Source organism: Dermacentor albipictus, chromosome 7 (genome assembly GCF_038994185.2).
Source record: "Dermacentor albipictus isolate Rhodes 1998 colony chromosome 7, USDA_Dalb.pri_finalv2, whole genome shotgun sequence".
Taxonomy (NCBI): domain Eukaryota; kingdom Metazoa; phylum Arthropoda; class Arachnida; order Ixodida; family Ixodidae; genus Dermacentor; species Dermacentor albipictus.
Genome location: NC_091827.1, coordinates 113,999,333 through 114,024,089, shown reverse-complemented (window position 1 = coordinate 114,024,089; position 24,757 = coordinate 113,999,333). Strand labels below are relative to the sequence as shown.

At 46.0% G+C, this 24,757-nt stretch overlaps 1 protein-coding gene across 3 annotated transcripts in view; it reads left to right on the top strand.

Annotated features, from left to right (window-relative positions):
- Positions 1–24,757, top strand: part of PolQ (DNA polymerase theta) — a 241,147-nt gene that overhangs the window by 204,826 nt on the left and 11,564 nt on the right. For all 3 annotated transcript variants that reach the window (XM_070522614.1, XM_070522613.1, XM_065438973.1), the window contains 4 exons: positions 1,964–2,171; positions 12,162–12,346; positions 20,353–20,464; positions 24,260–24,526. In XM_070522614.1, the coding sequence (XP_070378715.1) occupies positions 1,964–2,171; positions 12,162–12,346; positions 20,353–20,464; positions 24,260–24,526 (772 nt within the window). The remainder of the gene's footprint in view (positions 1–1,963; positions 2,172–12,161; positions 12,347–20,352; positions 20,465–24,259; positions 24,527–24,757) is intronic.

The following is a 24,757-nucleotide window of genomic DNA, read 5'->3' as shown; positions in this document are numbered from 1 at the left end:
CTTTATGGCTGGTGGTTTACTACAGTTTATTGGTGCAGTATTTACTACAGGTATTTACTACAGTTTACTGGTGGTCTACTACAGTATATTACTCTTAGTTTCCCTGCGTGGTCACTAGGTGGTGGGGCGCACACCGAAAACTAACAAAGAAACGATGGGAACAGTGGCGCACTTTTCAAGGGGCAACAACACGCTGCAATGTCCGACTGGGCCCGCCGAGTCTCAGCGCGTCAGAGGGAGCTGTTCAACACACTGTTTATTTTTAGAAACAAAAACGACGCCGGAATTCGCTTTCTGCCATCTCTTCAAACACATTTCGCACCTCCAACTGCTCTGCTTCCTCCTCGAGCAATGCCAATGCAAAAACCGAAGCTCCCATTATGCTCCCATTCCAGCCTCCATTTTCTCGATTTCGACTATGGATTGGAATCCAAACGTGGCATTCCGTTACCACAGCCGCCGTTTGGATCCAATCCAATCCACCAGATGTGCCATGCAACGCCAGTCTCATAATGAGCACGTGATTGTTTGAACGGAACACCCCGAGTCACGTTGTGCTCAGAGCAGACAAAGTGTTCGGTTTGAAAATGATTGCCAGGAGCGTGTCGTTATTTTGAAGTCGCCAACAACATGGCCATGCCCCGTGGCTGATGATGTCGGCGCGGTCTAGGCCAGTTGCGGGAGGCGAAAGTGAATGTGCGTTCCGTACAACAATTTCTGATCGTGCCCCAGTTTGATTACGGGAATACGGGATTACTGTCGTATACGTGTGGTATATAAGGTTCCCTTTAGCTGTGACCATTTCTACGTAGGGCAAACGGGCCGGTGTATCAATCACAGGCCAATGGAACATAACTGGTCGTTAACCGGTGGATCGCCTTCTAATCATTCCTTACATTGCCAAGAGTGTAACTGCACGCCTGAGTTAAATGAATGCGCGATATTGTACAGCCATAAGACCGAAGATACGCGTTTTATGGTAGAGGCATGACACATCTATAATGGTGGAAGTGCGTGCGTGAGTCAGCCTTCTATTACTTTACGTAAGGAAGAGATTAAGTGCCTTAACAGCTATCTCTCACGTAGGCCGGCACGTGTACTCGATTAACATGTGGTGCTACCATTCCAGAGCATGTGCAGCATGTGCATCTTTCATGTTTTTTGGTGTTCCATTTTAACAGGGCCTTAAAGCACTTTGCAAAAATAGTAAGGAAACATTGCCGATCTGTTGTAAGGCTGCTGGGAACATGTGAGCCTGATATTACGTCATTGCATGCTGCAGGTAATTTACATCATCATCATCATCATCAGCCTGGTCACGCCCACTGCAGGGCAAAGGCCTCTCCCATATTTCTCCAACAACCCCGGTCATGCCCGGTAATTTACAATCTGGTGTCAAAAACAGTGAAAAATCTCTTGCTCTTGCCTCCAGAATGCTGTCAAGCAGTGTCATCAAAAGCAAATAGCCTACCAACGCCATTGGCTGACTTTTTGGTCGCGAATGCATTCTCAGTAATACATAATTACGAATTTTGAGTTTTATGTGAACGAAAAATGTATGTCTGCAATCTCAAAAAGACAGGAAAGTCCTTTCATCTTTGCACTGCGTGTAACTGCGCCTGCCTCTTGTGGTCTCCGAGATGGCAGTGGCATACTGCGTAGCATAGTCCAGTGTGGCCGCCATGAGGTGCGACAGTGGGCCGTTTCGCCACCGCAACGCTCAACTTGTGGCCGGGGCTTTGCCCTCTTGGCTTCTCCACTGTGTAGCTTCAAACTCGCTAGCACAGACCAAGAGAGAGAGAAAGCCGGGTGTCAGTGCCGTAACTCCAGTTATAATTAGAGGATTCGAAACATTTTCATGGCACGAGATTCACAAGAGACGTCCTTTAATAGTGAGGCCATTCTATGATTAGATGGAAAAGCATTTCGGGATCCCTTTGAGACAAGGGTACTGCCATTGCAGAACCTGCGCCCACTGAGCCTGCTCCAGCAAAGACTGCAGGCAAGTGGTGGTCGACTGTCTCGAATCCGGCCGTGGAGCCAACCCTGGACGGCCACAGGTCGAGTGATGATCACTGAACCCAACCTGCAGGGCATTTTCAAAAGCTTCACTGTTTGCACTGAGTCACCGGTCAGCATCAGCATTCGTGCAGCCTTCCGGCCTTTCCCAGGTACAGTCATACCTCATCATATATATATACGAGAGCCAAATTTGTGTCCTTTATTTTATTATGAAGGGTCATATGTGCATATATAAGACACTATCACTGTTCTAATGCCACAGGAAAGCTTTAATGACTGAAAGTTTATTTAACTTCTAATTATGTGATTGTACATTCTGTGAATGAGAAATGATGGGAATAAAAAAGACTGGTATTAGTAAAGACTTTATGAAGAGTGTGAAGAGAACTCTACTCGCAGACAACTTTCTGTTGCTATGAAGGGGAAGTATGGAGGCAAAGCGTGCACAAGTGAGAGTGCTCCTGAAAAGAGTCCCGTGTTTTCATCCATGTTAGTTTAAGCTGGGGAAGAAAAAAACATAAACACCTTATTAGCAACAATCAACTAAGGCACAACACACCACTGAATGTAAAAGTTTACTTATTTTGCGGCTTTTCCCTTCTGTGTCTGGGCAAATGCGAAACTGTCGCACATGGACGCTGGGTCGATTCAGCATCTGTTCCGAGCAGCCAAAGGCACTGTCAAACGCTGGCAGACTACTTGGCGTGTGTGATAAGTTCGGTGGTTGGAGAGGACAAGAAGCAGACGACAAGTAGTGCACATGCCGAGGCGAATTCTGTGCTAGATGGAAAACGACAACGTCGAAGAGCATCCGGCACGTGAACACATGGCGCAAGAGAAACTAAAGGAAAAAAAAACTGGAGGACGCTTAAGCTTCGCCTTCAAGAGTGGAACGCGACAGCGTTCCCGTCGACCCACCAAGGGATGTAAGACAATGGGCTTCGGCGCAGCGACTACGCGCCCCGCATCGGACGCGGTGAGCGTCGAGCAACGCAGCGTTCGGCGCGGCAACGAAATGTGCGCCTGAGCAAGCGACGCACGCCTCTAAGGCAACACCGCATTCACTAGACGTGCGTTTGTACCGCTTTGAAACATGGAACTTGTGGCTCAGTGGTAGCGCCTCCGTCTCACACTCCGGAGACCCTGGTTCGATTCCCACCCAGCCTATCTTGCAAGTTGTTTTTTATTCATGAAGGACCTGCTGGTATTTATCGCTCACGGCCAACGCCGCCGACGCCGACACCGGCTTTTCTGCGACACGAGCTCCTTAATGCTGTCGCGTTAAAAAGCCAATCCAATCAGAAGAAACCACGGAGCTTCAAGCAGCCATTGAGCAAATGGTGAATCGGCCAGAGCGGCAGAAAAGTGAGGCGCGCTGGCAGGAAAGAGTGAGTTCCAGGAGGCGATGCCAGGAGAAGGTCGGCCACCGGACTGGGAGTTGAAGACAAACCGTTGGGTTCCAGGCCCAAGCCACCAGGACTTCACCCGATCGGGGCCTCCTGCCAACCCGTTCCTGTGCGTCGCCACTCTACCCGATCGGGAACTGCTGCCCGAGGCTGGGGAGCTTCTGCGCGCCTGGGCAGAACGAGAGCAGTCGGGCTGCGGGCTCGAGTTCTATGCCCAGCTGCCTGGCCAGAACGCCGCCGCCATCTGCTCGTGCCGCCAAGCCGCCTGCCTTCCCTCTCCAAGCCAGAGCTGCTGCGCCTTGGTTGCCAGTCTGGTCAATGGTCCAACACCTCGACCTTTGAATACTTTGTTTAGTGCAAAACGACACACACAAGAAAGACGACAGGACAGGGCGCTACTCTCAACTGACATCATTTTATTGCGTCACTCCTTTATAGACCGCTTAAACCAGAGGAACATGCGCAGTGAGCACCATGCGGTGGAGCCACCAACAACATTCGATCCAAAGAGCGCACTCATGCGACAGAATCCAAAAAACCAAATTCAGTGCTGTACAAGGTTAAGGAAGGCACACTAATGCACTGCGACTCCAATGACTTAATGAAAAATGCTTCCGATAACTCTCGGGCGGTGGTGTCACGGCTCTTTTTCAAAATCATGGTATCACGAAACATGGGTTTGCATATGCATGTTTTACAATGCTGAGCCAAATGGGAACTTGTGCCTGTTGGTACCTCGACCTTTGGTGAGACCGACACCACTTCTCTCGTCATCCTGTCTCCGCTTCTCCACGTCGAGACTACTATGTGCCCTCACAGCCGTGGTCAGCCTGGACTCGTGTACTGTTAATACCATCCTAGCCCTAAGCACGTTTTCTTTATCCTCGTTCTAGTTTAATTAAAAGTTTGTGTGTGTGTTTTTTGAAACGAACGGCTTTGTCCTCAATTGGGTTCTTGGAGGCTCCGCCCAGGTGGTCCATATTTCTGGAGTCCCCCACTACGGCTTGCCTCATAATCAGATAGTGGTTTTGCCACGTAAAACTCCATAATTTAATTTTAATTTTTTAGCAATTTGCTGTAAGCTATTTGAGCACTACAGTGAAATGGTCAAATACCTTACTTCAATCAGTTTCTTCACACCATCCCAGCATAGTTTAAGAAATGGACGCTTATGTATTACGCAGCTTGTCCAATTTACAGTACAGTCAATGGCTAGTTTTCCACACGCCGATAATTCAGACACCTTCACGGCACTGCCACCTACCCCATAGTCATTGAATCATCATCGTCATCATTGTCAGCAGCAGCAGCAGCAGCAGCAGCAGCCTATTTTATGTCCACTGCAGGATGAAGGCCTCTCCCCCTGTAACCTCCAATTACTCCATTCCAACTAGCACCCGCAAATTTCCTAATTTCATCGCACCACCTAGTGTTCTGCCGTCCTCTACTGTGCTTCCCTCCTCTTGGTACCCATTATGTCACCCTAATGGTCCAACGGTTATCTAATCTGCACATTACATGACCTGCCCAGCGCCATTTTTCTCTTAATGTCTATTAGAATATTTTCTATACCCGTTTGCTCTCTGAGCCAAACCGCTCTCTTTCTGTGTCTCAAGGTTATGCCTGGCATTCTTTGTTCCATCGCTCTTTGCGTGGTCCTTAACTTGTTCTCAAGCTTCTTTGTCAGTCTCCAAGTCTCTGCCCCATATGTCATCACCGGTAAAATGCACTGATCATACACCTTCCTTTTCAATGAAATCGGTAAGCTCGCTATGTCTGCCGTATGCGATCCAACCCATTTTTATTCTTCTGTGAATCTCCTTCTCATGGTCAGGGTTCCCTGTGATTGGTTGACCAAGGTAAACATACTTGTTCAGAGACTCCAGAGGCTGACTTGTGATCTTGAACTCTTCTTCCCTTGCCTGGTTATTTATCGTTATCTTTGTTTTCTGCATATTAATCTTCAACCCACTCTTACACTCTCCCTGTTAAGGTCCTCAATCATTTGTTGTATCTCGTCCGCAGTGTTGCTGAATAGAACAATGTCATAGACAAACCGAAGGTTGCTGAGGTATTCGCCGTCAATCCTTGCTCCTAAACCTTCCCAGTTTAATAGCTTGAATACTTCTAAGCACGCAGTGAATAGCATTGGAGAGATTGTGTCTCCTTGTCAGACCCTTTTCTTTATAGGTATCTTCCTACTTTTCTTGTGTAGGATAAAGGTGTCTGTGGAATCTCTGTAGATATTTTTCAGGGTATTTACGTAAGCGGTCTGTACTACTTGATTACGCAATGCCTCTATGACCGCTGGTAACTCAACTGAATTGAATGCTTTTTCATAATCTATGAAAGCCATACAGAGAGGCTTATTGTACTCTGTGGATTTCTTGATAACCAGATTAATGACATAGATGTGATCCGTTGTAGAGTATTCTTTCCTCAAGCCAGCTCGTTCCCTTGGTTGACTAAAGTTCAGTGTTGCCCTTATCCTATTGGGGATTATTTTAGTAAATGATTTATGTCATACTGGGAGTAAGCTAATGGGCTTATAATTTTTCAGTTCTTTAATGTCTCCCTTTTTGTGGATTAGTATAATGTTTGCATTCTTACAGTTTTCTGGGACCCTTGTAGTCGATAGACACTTCATATAGATAGCTGCCAGTTTTCCTAGCATTATGTCTCCTCCATCTTTGATTAAAGGGACTGTTCTTGAAGTTCCTACTACCGCAACCGAGCATTCAACATAGCTCAGTAAGATAATTCCACAGGCGGCTAGGCTACGTTGTCGCCGATAGGTATGGCCCAGAGGGCCCTACATGCCTAAGAGATCCACTGATGCGTCCACCCATTACGGGTTTTGCTAATCGTCATAGGTTGCGCGACATAGTGTCAATTCTCGGTGGCCCTAACCTCTTGTTACCCGATTCTCATGCATGCACGCGGTCTTCAACGCGCCTAGGTACATTATATATTTTCGCTGACTTCGAACAGCACTTAACACTTGTGTGTAAAAAAAAGGGGGGAGGGGAAAGTTTGTACCAGTACGCCTGAAATTTCCGACGCAAGAACCCTTCACCGTTTGATGTTCCGGACTTTTCCCTGTGACTGCAGGTCTTAAACGGCGTTACCGAAGCCAACGCCGCCGCCATTTTCATTATCTCGCCGTGTCGAACAGGAGCCCTTGCACGCATATCCGCTGGTAGCCGTAGCCACCACTGCAGCAACGTTAGTCCTAGCTGTTGCGATGTTCGCTGCCAAGCTCCCTGCTGTACTGTCCTGTGCTTTCCATTAAAACAATTCGCCGCTGTTAGCAATGGCACCGACTCCGTCTTTGTAATCCTCGCCAATGGCTTCGAAGCTCGGAAAGCACGACGCGTTGCATAAGGCCGTTTTCCAAAAGTCAGCTTTGGTTCTATTGGCCTCGAGCTCCACCACTGGAAAAGCTGGCGCCACCGTCGGTGTGACGTGCTAGGAGGGATCACGTGGACATAGCGGCCGCGTCGGCTGCTTCGGGCACGCCGAAGCAAGCTGAAAACGAGTTTAAATTCCCTCGTACGCTGCGGTCCTCATTTAGTGGCGAAATTTTCCCGCTTCGAGTGTCTCCTTTACAACGCTTGAAAGCACTACAATAGGTAGTGGCTGCCTTTGAAGGCGCGCAACATGGTAGGCTACTGCTCGGTGCCGCAGGGCCGGACGCACATAGCGGAGGCCGGTGTCAGCCTTATCACACGTAGCCGCAGGACAAGAAGCTGCGTGAAGCTTGGCTCGCGAAACATAAAACCGGCAAACAGTCATCGGCTACAACTCGGGTATGCAGCAAGCACAGACGCGAGGAAGATTTCTGCTACGGCGCCCGGTTTGCGATGTTCTGAAAACGCGCACTGAGACGCTCGCCCGTGTCCGCTGCCCGACTAATGTCGTGACGGTTTGGTCCATGAACTTGTCGATGCTATAGATAATGGTAAGTTCAGTGGAGTGGAAAGGCAGCGGTAAGAAGCACATTTAAAAAAAGCATGGCATATGGTCATGTTTGTGTTATGAATTAATGCACTGGATTACAAAAAAGGAGCAGCGGGAAATTGCACGCTGAGAATACCGATAAACATACAGTGCGACGCAACTTGAGAAATAGTATTGAAAGGTCAAAGAATTTAAAAGAAAAAAAAGATTGAATCGTCGCGACGGCACATCACAATCCTCGTAGGCGTCGAAGTCTCTACAATGAAATTATTTTTGAACAGCTCTGATAGCGTACATGCAACAATGGTTGCTTGTATACTGTCAAATGCTCATATTCTGCGGCCTAAACATCATGGCACGGTGCGAAAACGCGAGCGCGGGGAAAGCGATACAGTGCGCGGACAAGCATGCAGACGCGCAGTCGGTCGCTGCGAATCTGCGCGATCGCTGCATTGAGGCTTCGTTCTATTAAACTCCATTTAGTTATACAAACACTATAGGAACATATTTCACATAGTTGGCTCCCAGCGTTTACCTACCTTTCACGCAAGAAGGCGGTTCGGGAGAGACCATCGCGGCGACCGCGCGCAGTGACGTTCACTGTACGTATTCGGTAAAGAGATAGCGTCTGTAAACGATTGTGTGCTTTCAGTTTGCCCAAGATTATTATTTAGACAGTAAGAAACCTTTCTCGTTTCGAAAGTACTCACAGAAATGTCCGGGAGAGCTCGCGCATGGTGTTTTCAGTGAGCGCTGACAGCAAAACCTATGAGGAGCGCGCCACGTGATCCCTCATACTACGCCAGCGAGGCGCTTCCGATAGATGACTCCGTAACTCCTCGCCGCCAATACATCAGTGTTACGTGGTGAAGCATGCGAAAACTGAAGAGGGGCTATTGTCACGGGACGGAGTATTTATCCTTTAATTATATGTGCGTGTACCCGCCGCCTCCTGTCACAGTACCAGCGCCGATACGCCTAATAAGTGTGCTGGCAGGCCTTCAGAGCTATTGCGGACGTGTCCGTGATGATTTTAGCCCTTGGGGCCAGTAAAAGGCATGCATTCATTTTTTTGGACTGGCTCCTTTTTCGGATGTTTTCGCGGCCCCTAGGGAGTCTGAAAAATCGGATGTTGACTGCATTTCTAGATTTGTGTAAGGCTTCCTACACCGTAACAGACAACCTATTAAAATTGCAATACTTTCTATACACATAAACCTTAAAGTTATTCATTGGATAAAAAGTTATTTAAACAGTTGACAACAAAGCGTAGTTATTAATGGCTAAAAATCATCTACGATAACCGTGATGTCTGGTGCACCACAACGGAGTGTATTAGGACCGCTATTCTTAATTTATATTAATAGTGTCATTGAAGATATTACCTCCCCCATTAATCTATTTGCAAGTGACTACATAGTGTTTACAGTAATGAAATCACGAAGAGATACTGATTCCTTGCAGAGCGACCCAATATTGCTATCGTGTGAAATATGCAAAATGAGCCTGAACGTCTAGACATGCTGCTGCATAGCATTCACCAAGCGTGCCCATAAATTACAGACAATTTTCACCATTAGCAATTCAATAATTAGCTATGAGTCCTACTATAAAGTTTTTATGTCTACGTTTATGAGAGAGAGACAAGGGCAAGTAAAATGTTGCATTTTATATGGAGGAATTTTGAGCAGGCTTCACAAACCATAAAGCAAACACTTTAGTTTTTGTATGCAAGCTCCATTTTAGATTAATCATCATCATCATCATCAGCCTGGTTACACCCACTGCAGAGCAAAGGCCTTTCCCATACTTCTCCAACTACCCCGGTCATGTATTAATTGTGGCCATGTCGTCCCTGCAAACTTCTTAATCTCATCCGCCCACCTAACTTTCAGCCGCCCTCTGCTACGCTTCCCTTCCCTTGGAATCCATTCCGTAACTCTTAATGACCATCGGTTATCTTCCCTCCTCATTATGTGTCCTGCCAATGCCCATTTCTTTTTCTTGATTTCAACTAAGATATCATTAACTCACGTTTGTTCCCTCACCCAATATGCTCTTTTCTTATCCCTTAACGTTACACCTATCATTCTTCTTTCCATAGCTCATTGCGTCGTCCTCAATTTAAATAGAACCCTTTTCGTAAGCCTCCAGGTTTCTGCCCCGTACGTGAGTACTGGTAAGACACAGCTGTTATAAACTTTTCTCCTGAGGGATAATGGCAACCTGCTGTTCATGATCTGAGAATGCCTGCCAAATGCACCCCAGCCCATTCTTCTTCTTCTGATTATTTCGGTCTCATGATCCGGATCCCCAGTCACTACCTGTCCTAAGTAGATGTATTCCCTTACCACTTCCAGTGCCTCACTACCTATCGTAAACTGCTGTTCTCTTCCGAGACTGTTAAACATTACTTTAGTTTTGTGCAGATTAATTTTTAGACCCACCCTTCGGCTTTGCTCTCCAGGTCAGTGAGCATGCATTGCAGTTGGTCCCCTGAGTTACTAAGCATTTAGATTATGCCTTTTAGATTATGCTTGTGTAATTGGGACCTTTATCAGCAGTACCTTATTGATAGACAGGAAAATGTGCAAAATCAAGCAGCTAGATTTGTAACTAATAACTATAATTCATTTTCAAATATTTCTGAAATAAGATACATTGGGATGGGAGCTGCTAACAGTAAGAAGGCAGAAGCCAGCTTAAATTCCTTCATAGAATTTATTATAATAAGAATGCCATCAGTCCTCACGAATACCTCTAAGAACCGCCATACATCTCACTTCGTCGAGATAATTTACTAATAATATTAAAACACCTGTTAAAAATGCACACTTCCTATAGTTAGTTCTTCATAAAAACAATACAAAAATGGAACCGGCCCCCAGACGATATTGTTAGCAAAACTAATAATGAAGTTCTCTCGTGTTCCCTATGATAACATCGACATCAATGGAATTATTCTCCTGAAGTGTTTCTATTGTTTTGAATGTATGTTTGTAGTAATTTTTGTACATTCTATATAGTTTCCCATAATTTGCATGTTTTTGTTCTTTCTTATTATGTATGTTGTACAACGATCTATTGCTATTTGTGCTTTGTTGTGCCCAACGCAATGCCTTGCGGCGATGTAGGTGAAGTATAAATAACAAAAGAAATAAATCTGCGCGACAGACAAAAGCGGGGCGTGTGCATCACGTCATTCAGCACTGCTCCGCGCAGTCATTGGCGCCGCACGCATTGACCGCGGTTGGCACCAACAGTAAAGAGTTCTCAAATGGGAGGCCCAGGGCAAGTTCGCACGGCTTTGCCCCTCCCTGTCCCCACCGTTCCGTTTGTTTTTTGTCGGCATCCATCTGCCGTTTGTGTAAATGCGTCTGCAGCCGAGGGTCAGCGCGCTGTTGCACGATATTTTTAAGCCCGCCATGTAAACCTAAAGCTAGTCTTGTGATGGGTTGCTCCAAGCTATGGAAAGAGACAGTTGTGCGCCTACGAATGGCATTCGGAATGAGGGGCCGCCATAAGGTACTTCGTGAAGCTGGCGACCGTGAACACGCAGCGGTCATCCCGTGCACTTGCATTCATTGGCGAGGCGGTTTGTCAGCTCTTGGAAGTTTGTGCGACCGCTGTGAACAGATCTGTGTCTTTGGTAACCGTAACTTTAGTCGCAGACACCTGATGCCACCACTCCAATTAGACAATGTGGTTAATAGTGTGGCCATGACAAAAATTTGCCACTGGCCGATGTGATAAAGAGCCGCAAACTGGCAAGAAAAGCTTGTCGCTAATATGCTCCTATGGGTGGCTCATCATTGATCGGGTGCGAAATCCTGCTACAGGTTAGATTGATGGCCGTTGAAGCAGCGGTTGGGTCCGCAGTTGGGGTCTGCTCCAAAGTGTGCAAATTTGCATGCGTGAACAGTGAACTCTCGTAACTGATGTGATCTGCGTGCCTCCCAGTGGCTAATCAGACCGATCTTTGCACATGCTCTTGGAGGGCCATAACGGTTCTCTTGGAGAACCATAACACACTACTGTTACGGTTTCCTCTGTGCGCATCGCATTAATCATTTTGATCGATGTCATTGACCTGGATGAACCTTGTAATAGAGGTTTGGTGCTGTGGGAACACGACCCGCCATGGTTGCTTAGTGGCTGTGGTATTGGGCTGCTAAACACGAGATTGCAGGATCAAGTTCTGGCCACAGCGGCTGCATTTCGATGGGGGCGAAATGCAAAAACACCGATGTACTTAGATTTAGGTGCACGTCAAAGAACTCCAGGTGGTCCAGATTATTCCAGAGCCCCCATTACGGCATGCCTCATGATCAGATTGGGATTTTGGCACATAATATCCCATAATTAATGATGGGAACGCTGCATGTGTAAAGGCACCGAAGCTACCGATATACGAAAAATCAAATTTTTGACAAATCGAATATTAGATATTTGGTTTGCAAATCAAATTATGGGAACACTCTCTATTCAATTCGAAATAAAATATTCAAGTATTTGCACACCCCTACTCATTTTAACTGTGAACTGTACCTCTAGATCTCCCAGACTTAAATTTCACAATGAAACGATAGCTACGTCGTGATCTGCATGGTGCTCTGCAGTGGACATAAAATCAGACGACATCCATGCGATCTGTAGTTCGCATAAGATAGGCTGGTGGTGATGATGATTTGTCCGGTCTCTTGAGGTTTCACACAGCGAGATTCCACTGTAAGTCGTGCCCGTTTACAAGCCATGCCGTACCAATTGCTGCAGGTGCGGTTCTGCTGACTGCCGACTATTCCCAGTTGGAGCTGCGGCTCCTTGCGCACCTCTCCCAAGACGAGCAGCTGTGCAAAGTCTTCCATGCTGGCGGCGACGTCTTCCGCCGCATGGCCGCCCTCTGGAGTCGCTGTGAGGAGGCAGCCATTAGTGCTTCAGTGCGGCAGAATACCAAACAGGCATGTTAACGACTATAATTATACATGCAGTAATTTGTGTCATAAGAGATATGTGAGGGGGTGTTGCATACTGGTGGTAAAAGGCTCTAGTTTGATGTGTGCATGTGAGTGCTGTATAGACAAGTTTGTACCCTTCAGTGTTGAATTGTTTCTTACCAGCAACCACAAATTTCCAACTTGGGCAGTGAGGTCTATAGTATTGTAAACAATCTTTGAGAAAAATCTCTGTCTTTCTAGAAACCATAATATAGGTTTTTCTTCCAGGCATTGCCACATTTTGCTGCACAAGTTCACTAAAAAACTTCCAGCCTCACAAATTTCCATGCAAATACTTTAGTTAAGTGAGTTTGCTGTTGGGCTAGTTGGTACGTGATTCCAAAAATGAAACGGTGCAAGGAATGGGGCAAGAAAGCGAGATCAACACAACGTCGACTCACAACTGAAGGTCTGTTTTGGGTGATGCTAAATGTATACTCTGGAAAGACCTGGGGGAGGGGGCTCAGACGAGCTGCAATGCCTACACAAGGTGCTCTCCATCGGGAAGAAAAAGAAAAGGAAAGTTGGGTGCTGCCATGCCTCTTGGAAGCTTGACAAGTGCACGAGGCGACCACTCTACAGGGAATTTAGCTAAAGGACACCCAAGCGCGCTAAGGAACGAGGTTAATGAGCGAGGCTAAAATTTAAGGAAAAAAGAAAATTAAGTAAGAATTACTGGAGAAAATATTGCATATCGTATAGAAAAAGCATCAGCGAATAAAATGAACTAAAATTACTTGTCCAAGTAGGTGAACTCTTTTCGTGAGAGAAACACCGGCAGCTTGCTGACACGTGTGTCTCTCTTCCAGAGAATTGCGTAGGCCTCGGTGCCGCGGTCTCCATTACATCCGCACACAGAGAGCACCTTCTCGGCCACACTGTGCAGGAGGTGGCCTGGAAAGCCAGGTGCCATCGACCACAGAGCCTGTGCGTCAAAGCTCACCAAATCTCGGGGCAGCAGGACCTCGAGGTGGTACTCCCGAGTGCTTTAGCTACGATCCTCCGCTTCACGAGTTTATTCTGCGGGGACGTGTATAGCAGAAAGCCTCGTTCCACTCGAGGGGCACAGTGGCAACACAGCCATCCCTCGCACTGAATAAACAGGAGGTCGCGAAAACTAACGTGGCCACACTTGGGGAATTCGACGGTTAAATAGAGCCGCTTCATTCGTGCTTGGAAGGTGCCAACAATCTGCCCCGATAGCTACAACCCAGCGAGAATACCTGTCCTAAAGATGACCGGGAGGTCGTCGATGTAGCAGAATGCCTTGACAATACTCGTGCCGTGGGCAGCCTCTTTTGTCGACTACTTCCTGTCCAAAGTTGGCAACAGGCAGTCGTCGAGGAAAGGCGCAAGGCAAGAGCCAATTCAAACACCCTGCTTCTGCACAAAGAGTTCATTGTCAAACGTTGCAAAAGTGGACTGAGATAGAAGGAGAGCACCTCAAGAAAACTGGCGCTGTTGATGCCACAATGGTTCTGAAAGTATGTTGTACCATACGTGTCGATGGTGTCATTCAGAAAATTACTGAGGGTGACCCGAGGAAAAGAATAGCATAAGTTCTTGATGTCTGCCGACATCGGTGAGCTGTTGCCATTCCCGAAATTCGGACAGCCACTGGGCTGTGGACGAGGAAAGGGTTAATGATGGTGAGATCTGACACGCTTCTCGTGAGAAACTTGGTGACCGCCAGGTGCCCTTTTCAGGAATGATGGTCCTGAATGGGCATTTCCTCTTCTGGGCCTCGGCCGAGAATCGAGGGGCAGGCTGGGGCTTTTCCTGACTCGGGTTTCTCCAGTGCAAGCTCCTCCCATTTCTTCATCGTCTCCTTCTTCAACTTGCCTAGTCGCTGCTTAGTTCGTCTAAATATCATCACCAGAATCCTGAGCCTCCTTAACCTGTGTTGTCAGATTCTCAAAGTTGCGCTGTAAGGAGCTGCGAGCTTTTCCAACCCTAGTAAGGACACTACTTACCTGTGCAGTCCATGTTCCTTCCTTGGAAAATACTGTCAAACCTATAAAGAAATCAATAGTTCCACGAAAAGGGGCGTTAAATCAGTAGTTCGTTATATTAGACTCGTCCTTTAAAATGCTCTAAAATGAACTGCACTGAAACAGGCATGAGCAGCTACAATTCGGCAGCACTTTGGCTTGAAAACCAGATTTTCAGTGTAATTTTTACTCCTGGTGCATGAGGAGGCACAAAAAAGAGTTCTCGCACCTAGCTGCAAACTTTCATTAGAAACATCCATCCAAAAAACGAAATGCAGTGTCGTGTAGCTTTTGAAGCGGTGCCTGGCTCCAATCACCTGTCATTTCAAAACTGCAAGCGCAGCCACCATTTTTTACTTGAGAGCTTGTGATATATTTTACTACCATCGGGACGTGACTGTATTCTGCTCACGAGAGCGAAGTGTTGTATTGGCTGGAAGCATAAACTTTGGAAACTATACTGAGGCGTATCGCCATTCTGCGAAAGTCTTGGACATCGTGGTCTCGGCCTTACGACTGCGTGTCAACCACATAAGATCCGTAAAATTATGTTATCTGTGTCGCCTCACGCAAAAAAAATGCAATGTTTGAAAGGTAAAACATCACCGTGAACTGTTATCGGCGTTCGGCAAATGCGTAAATGAAGTGCTGCCAAAGTGTTATCTCCCGATCATGGTGTAGTAACCGCCGACCGTTTGCAACATTGCATGGTAGCAACGTGCAGTGCAGCATTCTCGCCGACTCGGGTCACGTTGACAGAAATGCTTGAGCGGCTATTGTTTCCATGGTGGAAAGACAAAGGGTTGCTCAAATTGCTGAAAAAGGCGTAATGCACACAGTGCTGCTCGGATAATTGGACACAAATGAGAGTGACACCGGTGTGCCATTCGATGTAGTACCGGTGCACGCACCGGCGCATGCCTCACTCTTATGTGCGGCACACCTCCGCCCTGTAGGCGTGCCTTGAATATGCGTAACTTTCTTCGCAGCTTTCGAAACCCACACGAGGCAGTCGCTCGTTCATCTTTAAGCCCACGTTGTCGTCGTGACTGGAGCGGAGCACATGCTGCCGTGCGCCCAGTTTGGTTGTGCGTCCGTGCTTGGCACTTTGCTTGTGCCCTCTTTTTACCGTGACCAGGTTCAAAGCTTTCATTGTCACAGTATGGTGATTAAAAAAAAGAATTTTCATTATTCCTGGAAGCAGTTTCCATAGGAACAAACAGGAAAGTGCCTAAACGTGACACTACAGCAACACAATCATAAGGTACAAAAAGGGAGATTGTGCCCTGGTGAGCAGCTGAGGTCAGTTCTGCTTGCCAGGGCACATTCCCTGCACCGGGATAGCAGGAAGGGGTAGACAACCCGTGCCTTTTGCCTGGTGCCGTTCAAAAGGGCTGTGCGCATTTTCCCTCGTCTCTGCAGCCGCAGCCCTCCGATTCCAGGCTGCAGCAAGAGCTCCCCTGCTTAGCCGTGCGAGCATCCGACTCCACTTGCACGTTGCCCGTGACACACCCCTAGGAGGTGGGGAGAGCTCAGATTCAGAGGCCGCGACTCCACCGAAGCTGGATTACACGGACGCATAACCATCCACATTGCTCAGGCACCTCTAGACCATGAATGGTCGTCAGACTTTTCCATGACCGACTTACGAGATATTCCGACATCTGTACTGTGGCCTCCAGTAGGCTGGATGACAGCGGCGCGCAACCTACCCCCGGCCCTAACAGCACGGTTTCGAACTCTCACAAGGACGCCATTCCATGCTGATGCCTCTGTGAAGCTTGATTACAGGAGTTCGCCAAAGCCCCCGGCCTTTTCAGTATGGTTTGTGTTCACCGTGGCATTGCCCTGGTGAACAGTGCTGTTAACCTTCCTTGGATGTAAGCCGTGTCAATAAGGGAACTGTCCGGCTTCATTCTTGTGTGGAATCATCAACGCCTTGCCCACAGGCAATAGGTTACAGAAGCTCGCCACAAGCCTCTGGCATGGTCCAGCCACGGCACAGTACAACACCACGCACTTCAAGCATGTCATGCACATGTCCACTCTTCGAAGAAACGGAAATAATAGCAAGCAATGCGCAAGAAAACACTAGACTCATCATTGAGGCAGCGGCTATCGCAGAACGCAACTGCGTTGGCAGACCATCCCTAGCATTGACTGTTCAAGAATTGGCATACCTGGGGTCTGTTTGTGGGAGGCCGCATTAAGCCTTGACGCGGCCTTGGTGCGCTCTTGTTTATTTGTGATGGCCATGTTGACCTGCACGATTGTAACTGATTATGATCAAGTGCACGAGATTATATATACATACCTTTTTGTAATAAACACCAGTTGGAAGTTTGCGCTTGTCCTTGTTGCCTTTTTAGTGTCCTGTGTCCACTCTAGCGCTAGTCACTTCAGCATGGTATAGCAACTAGCCCGGTCTCACACCCTGCTCCATAGAGAGGGTAAGAAAATCATAAATGCTATGAAATGTGGTCGTTATAACCGATAGATTGTTATATCTGGGATCGTTATAAGTGGTTTCTACTTATAACCCTGAAATACTGTGAGGGCCTTCTTTCATAATGGGTATTTATAATGTAGGGAGTGTTTAGTTTATTCACCCTTTCACAAAAACTTGCGTGATTGCAGTTGTTAGTATTTAGAACCCATGTTGTTGTTTTTACACCATACTTCCATGCAACTGAGGTCGTCCTGGAGCTCTCTGGAACCTGTTTGATCTAACACATTCGAATACAGAACACAGTCATCGACTAGCATTGTGATCCTGCACTCAACTACATCTGCAATATTGCTTATAGAAACAACCTAAACAGGGCAAATTAGTCGACTCAATACAGATCCCTGAAGCACTTTAGAATAAACACACTAAACAATGACAGGATCCGTTTAGATTAACCTTTCGTTTTCTCAATCTCGAGAAATCTCACCACTAATCAATCTGCAAATTGTTTTGTCAATGTTGTGATCTTCAAATTTGTTTGTGAAAACTGAATGTGAACTAAGTCAATGCTTTTCAAAATCTAAAAACAGGTTATCAATTTGTTCCTTGTTATCTAAACCAATTGCTAATCACTTTGCTCACTGTAGTACTGGGGAAAATATGCATGGCTATGCATGGCTTCCATGTGACCTGTGTGGGCAGCAACTATCACTCAAGCTTTTCTGTTGTGACCAGCAATACCAAAACAGCAAGGCGAACAGTTTTAAGAATTTCCACTACTAAATGGGCTTGTATCATACATGCACTAAGAGACATGAAAATGCTTCGTTCACCATATACAGTACCTTTCATTCAACCTTTTACTTGGTGTTCTTATAAATTAAGAAATATGATTCAGCATTCGATTCAGTACTTGTAAACACAGAATTTCTTGAAATATTCACATTTGATTCTATTAGAAAGTTACTAGGTGTATGTGAATACTTGAGTATCACTGAATGGAATAGTGAACAGTCGATTAATTGGATTCGTGAATTGAAATTTGCTATTCGATTTTTCGAATATTCGATGTATTCGGCATAGAAACCCGCCCAGTGCAACATGTTGCATGCGTCGCACAGTCCATTGGCTTGATGCCCATCAAGCGAGCGCTTCACATCGTTTTTGGCACAAAAAGATAGCCAAGCGTGCCACGGACAGGCCGCCCGGGCTGGCATGGTAGCGGACTTTGCCACTGTGAGTGCTCTCCAATGTCGGCCTGATGCAGGGATCGCACAGAGCACCCTAACACCGCCATTCGCAGAACGGCGTTGTGTTGGCCGGGGCCGCCTCTGTCAGTACAAGGTTCGTCCGGGTTGACAGGTCCGATAGAAATTATAATGTGACACGTCCAGACGGAACGGCAACAAAAGCAGTGCATATTTCGTAAACTGCGAAGATCAGGTCGATTAGCTGCTCATAGGCACGCCAATTGTGTCGGATAATGTGGGGACAAACTTCACGTCGCTACAGCAGTCGTCCATCACTGGTGAACGACCCGAACGAACGTATTAGTGGCAAGCATTCTGCGATAGATTGCGGCGCATTACTACATCGGCCAGCAGCGAATTTTGGTCACGAACATTAGGCCTGATCGGTGCTGCTTCAGTACTACATAATGTCACTAATTGATTAGTTTCGGAGGGAAAAAAAAGATGATTTTATTCAACAGACTTCCTTTTGATAAAAAAAATATTTTCCAGACCTTCATATACCAGAACTGTGCTGTAAGCAGTGCTGGCGTACTGATTTGCTGTTTCCTTTAATAAGAGTGTACCGGGCTGTATGGCTTGATTACTATGTACCCAAGTTACTGATAGCTTGCTACATTCTTATTGTGCAATGTCAGGAGACTCCCGAGCATGTGCAGCACTGTATTTTCTGGGCCAAAGTGTGTAAACATTACGTTGTCTGAAAACTTTTCTTATATTCGATATTCTATTCAATTTTCATCTTTTTATTCTTGATTTGATTCAATATTTGATTCTAAATCTACTATTTGGTTTTCGTACACCCCTAAAATTTATGCTTTTCGAACACCCCTGTTTACATTTTTTCTTATGTTGGGCTGCTTCTAAGGCCATCGCGTCATTAATTATAGATAATTTTGAGGCACCTATCCTTACGTTGCACTGGCTTCATAAGGCTGTCGATTGTCATCCTCACTGTGATCCAGTGGGAGCAATGACATCCTCCTATTCCCATGGGAAGGGTCATTTGCTCTGCCTTGATTTTGCAGCATCTGTGGGGAATGCAAAGCCAGAGGCAAATGCTGGCTTCGAACTACCCAATGAAAAAGATTTTCATCATATACATATACAGCAGAACCTTGTTCATATGGTTTGGAAGAAACCACGAGAAAAATTGTACTAACCGGGAAAATGTGCAATGCGAAGTCACTAAAAAATTTGCCAGACTCAACTGTAGTTGATATCTACGTAATACGAAGTGCTGCAGCACGAGATGTAGACACGTGCTTAACTGGCAGGGCCCAAATGGCCCAAGACGTGCGTTGACGTTTTTCTGGCTTTGGCAAGCTTACATTTGCGCTCATCGAATTTGGTCCGAGTCAGCAGCTGCATTTTGCAGTGCATTTTGGCGGGAAGTTTTGACATGCCCACTTGACAAGAATAGCTGGGGCACAAAATGCCAATGTGCACACAGTTGGTGGTGACCGAGTGGCTTGAGACGTGCTTTGTTCTCGTCTTATTGCATAGTGCTCAAATACAGCGATGGGAAACGGAAACAAAATCGAGCTGGGGGGTGACGCCAGAATACGATGTCAGCAGCACAAAATACGATGCTCACTTCATGCTGCCTGTAGCAGGGAAAGGCGGCACATTCATGTTACCACCTATTAAAGCGTATCGTGAGCTTCCAGTGACAATACGCCACATGTGCTGTGAAACAGATAGGTAAAGATGCTTATCACAATGGGATTGGTGGCAATAACAGAATGCGAATATGTGTCGCGGGAAGACCCGAGAAATTTGCTGGTACGGGAAGAGGAACTTGGGTGCATGCTGGCACTTTCACGTTACATGGGCGGGTGAGTACTGTGGGGAAGCTGCCGCAGTGAGCGCCTACTGCTCTCAATTGCACGTGCCTCGTAGTTTTTCTTGTTCTCATGGGATCTAGTGGCCGGAAACAATATCATGCAATCGTAATTTGGCGATGTACTGAACCTTGGTGCCGAAGAGTTGTATTTTCCGGGTGCATGTTAACCAGCAAAAAAAGAAGTGCAACTGTATTGTGAATTCTTGTGTTCTTGATAGCAAACGTTCGTGCCAGAAAATCTTACGAAACGGGATCGTATCAATGAGGTTCTACTGTATGTACATAAAGAAGCAAGTGAAAATATCCCACATCCAAGTTCTGACATTGTTGGCCTCTGGCAAGCATTGGGTGACCTTTGACTGCTTTCAGTAATGAAACTTCTGGCTAGTATTTCCCTCCTACTTTAGCTTAGGCATTTGTCTTTCTTTGTGCAGATCTGCTATGGCATCACCTATGGCCAAGGTGCACGTTCTCTCGCTGAGCAACTTGGAGTAGAGCACTCAGAAGCAGAGGCCATGATTGCCCAGTTCCGACAGGCTTTCCCAGGTAGGTCTCCAAAGATGGTGGCAGGCATGAAATGCCCATGCTAGATTTACGGGGGACCCCTGTCCCTGAAAACTTTTTTTAAATTCTCAATTGATTTGGATGAAACTTGCCGAGTTCATGTAATTCAATGTGCTAGTTTTTAATATACATCCAGTTTTCTTGCAGAGTAAATAACTTTCTAGAAATTGAAGAAATTCAGCTTTATTGCATAATTTGCTTGGACGTGAGCTATCTGCCAACTATATATGGCATAATAAATATTGACATACGAAAATGATGGGGAACTAACAGAGTGAAAATTAGCAAATATGGGATTCTAACCTAATTTTATATCAAATGAGAACACTGCAAACTTCAATGAGAGAAATCCATCTAACTGCTAAAAAAAAAACATTTTTTATTTTTACTTTTCTAATAAATCCAGGAACATTATTTCGTAAATTTGTACTTTATCAGCTTTGCCTTTCTGGTAATAAAAAAATTACAGTGATAGGCCAAGTAGAAGCAGAGATAATGCATCTCCAATACGGCGTCATCATCAAAATTATGGTTTTGAGAAAAAAAAAACATTTTACAACTGATACATTGACAAGAAAGTCTGAAAAAATGGCACCAAAAGCCATCGGTACGCACTAGGTATATTTTATGGCCATTTGGCCGTTGCCATTCGACAACATAGCGCACACTGTGAGTACATTCATTTCAAAAGGATTACACATTTTTGGGCCCTCAATCCCCAACGAGCTCCATCCCGACGCAACTTCACTGCAGATCTCGCAAACCACAGTCAGTTAAGTAGCAAGACTAATCCTGATTGCTCTGCACCAGCTACGCAGAACCACCACAAGTATTGCGTGAGAAAACGCTGAGATTGTTCACTGTTGCAAGTTCGACGACAGCAAACAGAGCAGAGGGCTTCGCGACCGAAACTGATGCACTATCGACGGGCGGATCTTTCACAAAACGCCGAATCTTTCGCTCTGTGGCCGTCGTAGATGCAATCTTCTTGAGCGTAGCTGGTTCATGTGCTCTTATCGTACCCATTTCCTCTTCAGTTACAACAACCGTGTTCAATTCTTACGTGAGTGTAACCGGCGTGTGGATATGCGTGATCTGACAGAGCAGTTGAGGCATGAACATTCAGTGGCGGTACGACTTCAGCAGCGAGCTGCCAGGTATCCTGTGCCGACTGCGACAACAGAATTGCTTTCAGAAGTTTATTGCATCTTTCAAGTTCCCGGCTATAACGATTAACAGAACGAAACTTTGTCAGATCTCTAGCATATCCAGCATTGCAGTCGCGAGAGTAAGACAAAAGACAATGCCCTTATCGCGTCTCAGCGGCGGAGCATCGTGTAATCAATGACAAAGTGAATGACATGCTCGAGCATGGCATCATTCAACCATCCTGGAGTCCGTGTTCTTCTCCAGTTGTACTAGTGCATGAAAAAGATGGTTCTGTTCGATTCTGTGTCGATTACCACCGTCTTGACAAAGTAAAACGGAAGGATGTTTACCCTTTACCCTGAATTGACAATGCACTTGATTGTTTGCAAGGCGCCGAGTACTTCTCATCATTGGACCTGCGATCTGGTTACTGGCCAGTTCTCATGGCTGCGTGCGATCGTCCAAGACAGCGTTGGTCACCCCTGACGGGCTATATGAATTTAACATCATACCATTCAGACTCTGCCGTGCGGCCGCAACTTTCAAGCGCATGATGGATAACATACTTCGCGGTCTCAAATGGAACATTTGTCTGTGCTACCTTGATGATATAGTCGTGTTTTCTTCAGATTTCTCAGCGCACCTTTCTTGTCTCCACCAAGTTCTGACATGACATGTCTGAACGCTAGCCTTCAGTTTAAAATCAAAAAGAGTTGCTTTGCAGCTCACACCTCAACAATCTTGGGCCATGTTGTATCCAAAGACGGCAACCTCCCTGATCCTGCGAAACTTCGAGCTGCTGCCGAATCCCCTAAACTGACGTCACTGAAGAACATCCACAGCTTCACCGGCCTTTGTTCTTATTTTCGTCACTTCGTGCGCAATTTTGCGACCGTTATCGCTCCTTTGACATGGCTTCTCACTGTTGGCACCTACATGTCGACACAAATTTAACTAGTACGTCCCCTACAATATAGAAGAGGCAGCAATGTAAATAGCGTGGCCATTTTTTAACAGTGCTCAAGAGATGGAAGTTGAAAGTATTAGTAATCATTTCTGCTTCAGCAATGCCGGTGCGACCAAGACGCGGGCGTGTATTGTCCAGTAACTCGATTGATCGGTGCAGCGGTGATGCAGGAATGAACTCCGGTCATGTTCAATGCATCGTGCACATATTCAATTTCTCGGCATGCGTGAACTTCGGCCACTGCTAGCGCATACAACAGAAGTGGTTTCCATTCTTGGGCAGCACACACACAAATGAAGAACGAGAAAGAAGACAGGGCAAGCGCCGGTCAAACAACTGAAAGTTTTTATATGAATAAAAGGATTATATACCGAGTAATTGTGAAATTCATGTGGGTTACGTATAAAAACTGTCATACACTCAGGAGTGATCAATGAACAAGCTCGCTTCATTTGGCAGTTGTTTACTTCGTGCGACGCACCACAGTAATCCATGTCTGTTGTCTGATTTTTTTGTACCATTTTCTTGTGAATCGGCAGAATTTCACTGGTGGCATCAACCCTTTCGTGTCTACATTGCTGTCGTGACAGCTACCAACACAATCATAATTTTCGGTCATCCGAAGAGGCGCTGTCGCAAACAAGAGATGTTTCGCGTGCAGCGCGAACTGAACGCGGGCGCGACCGCTAAGGGAAGCGGCAGCGGAAACCTACACCCGTTGGAGGTGAAATCGTTCCACCAGGGGGGATATGAGCGCTGGCGTCTAGGATGAAACTTGGCGTGCGGACGCCAAGTTTCATCCAGAGTCCATAGTTTCGTCCATAGTGCCTGTAAGGTTCTTTTGAATAAATAAATAAATAAACTGCTCGGCTGCTCTCTGTGCTGGACATGACTGGGATTCCTGCTGTCAGTAAACCTCGTAGGAGGTGCATTAGTTTGAGCCTTAGTTTCTGTCTATGGACAGGTAGCAGATTCCATCCTAAAGTGGCCTTCATTTCTGAAACGCTAGTGTACGGGCTGTAATAATTACAAACTTTACTGCTTGGTACTGTAGCTTTCTCCATTATATTAATGAGATAATCTTAATAGGTTTCCCATATTGCACAGGTGTAATAAGGTATTGTCCTGACATGTAAAAAGTACAGAGTTGCCTCAACTTCGTGTGTTGCCTGTTTGAAATTTCTTCTAATAAAATGTAGCATTCTACCAGCTTTTGCTATGAGAGAGTCAATCTGTTTATTCTAAGTAAATGATTCTGTGAAATAGACTCCTAGGTACTTGTATTTGGACTGTTTGTCGATAAGCGTGCCATTGATGTTATTATCAGTGCGGTAATTTGGATAACATTCAGGAAAAACTTACGCAACTGCACTTCTTAATATTTAAATTCATGTTCAGTTTTTTTTCATACCAGTTTGCTATTTCATCTAAATCTATTTGCAAATCATCCAATTCATTTTCAGTTGTAATTTATATATCACACACTTTTCAGCAAATAGTTCTATGGGAGTTATAATGTTTTTGGCAGTGTTGTTTATGTAGATTAAAAGCAATAAGGGTCACAGTATGCTTTCTTGGGGAATGCCCGAAATCAAAGTTATTGCTGAAGATTTGGCGTTGGTCTAAACTAATAAATAAATAAGCATGGCATTTGATGACAGGCGTGCAGCGCTATGCTGACCAGCTTCTGGAGCGTGCCCGTGTCACAAATGAGGTGCGCACGCTACTGGGCAGGCGACGCCCCCTGGTGGGCCTGCACAGCGGGAGCAGCAAGGACAGGGCCAAGGCCGAGCGCCAGGTGCTGAGCACGGCTGTGCAGGGCTCGGCCGCGGACCTTCTCCGACGTGCTCTGCTCTCGCTCGACGGTGCCCTCGCACGATGCTTTCCCGACTCGAGGGGCCTGCTGCCGGAAGAGCCACCAACACAAGGTGCGTTCTGGAAAACAAAGATAGATAAGTAGGTTCATAGAGAAGTAGGAGCTGGCTTGTAGTTTTGCAACACTTTTTGTGACTGTCTTGGACTGCAAATTTCTCTCTGCTCTGTCTGCTCAGGCAGAGGGTATCACAACTGTACAGGAAATCAATTTCTGTTAACAATGAATGTATAAAGGAAAAAAAAAGGAAGATATTGACAAGGAGTGTGTTTTTCTTCTCGCCTAT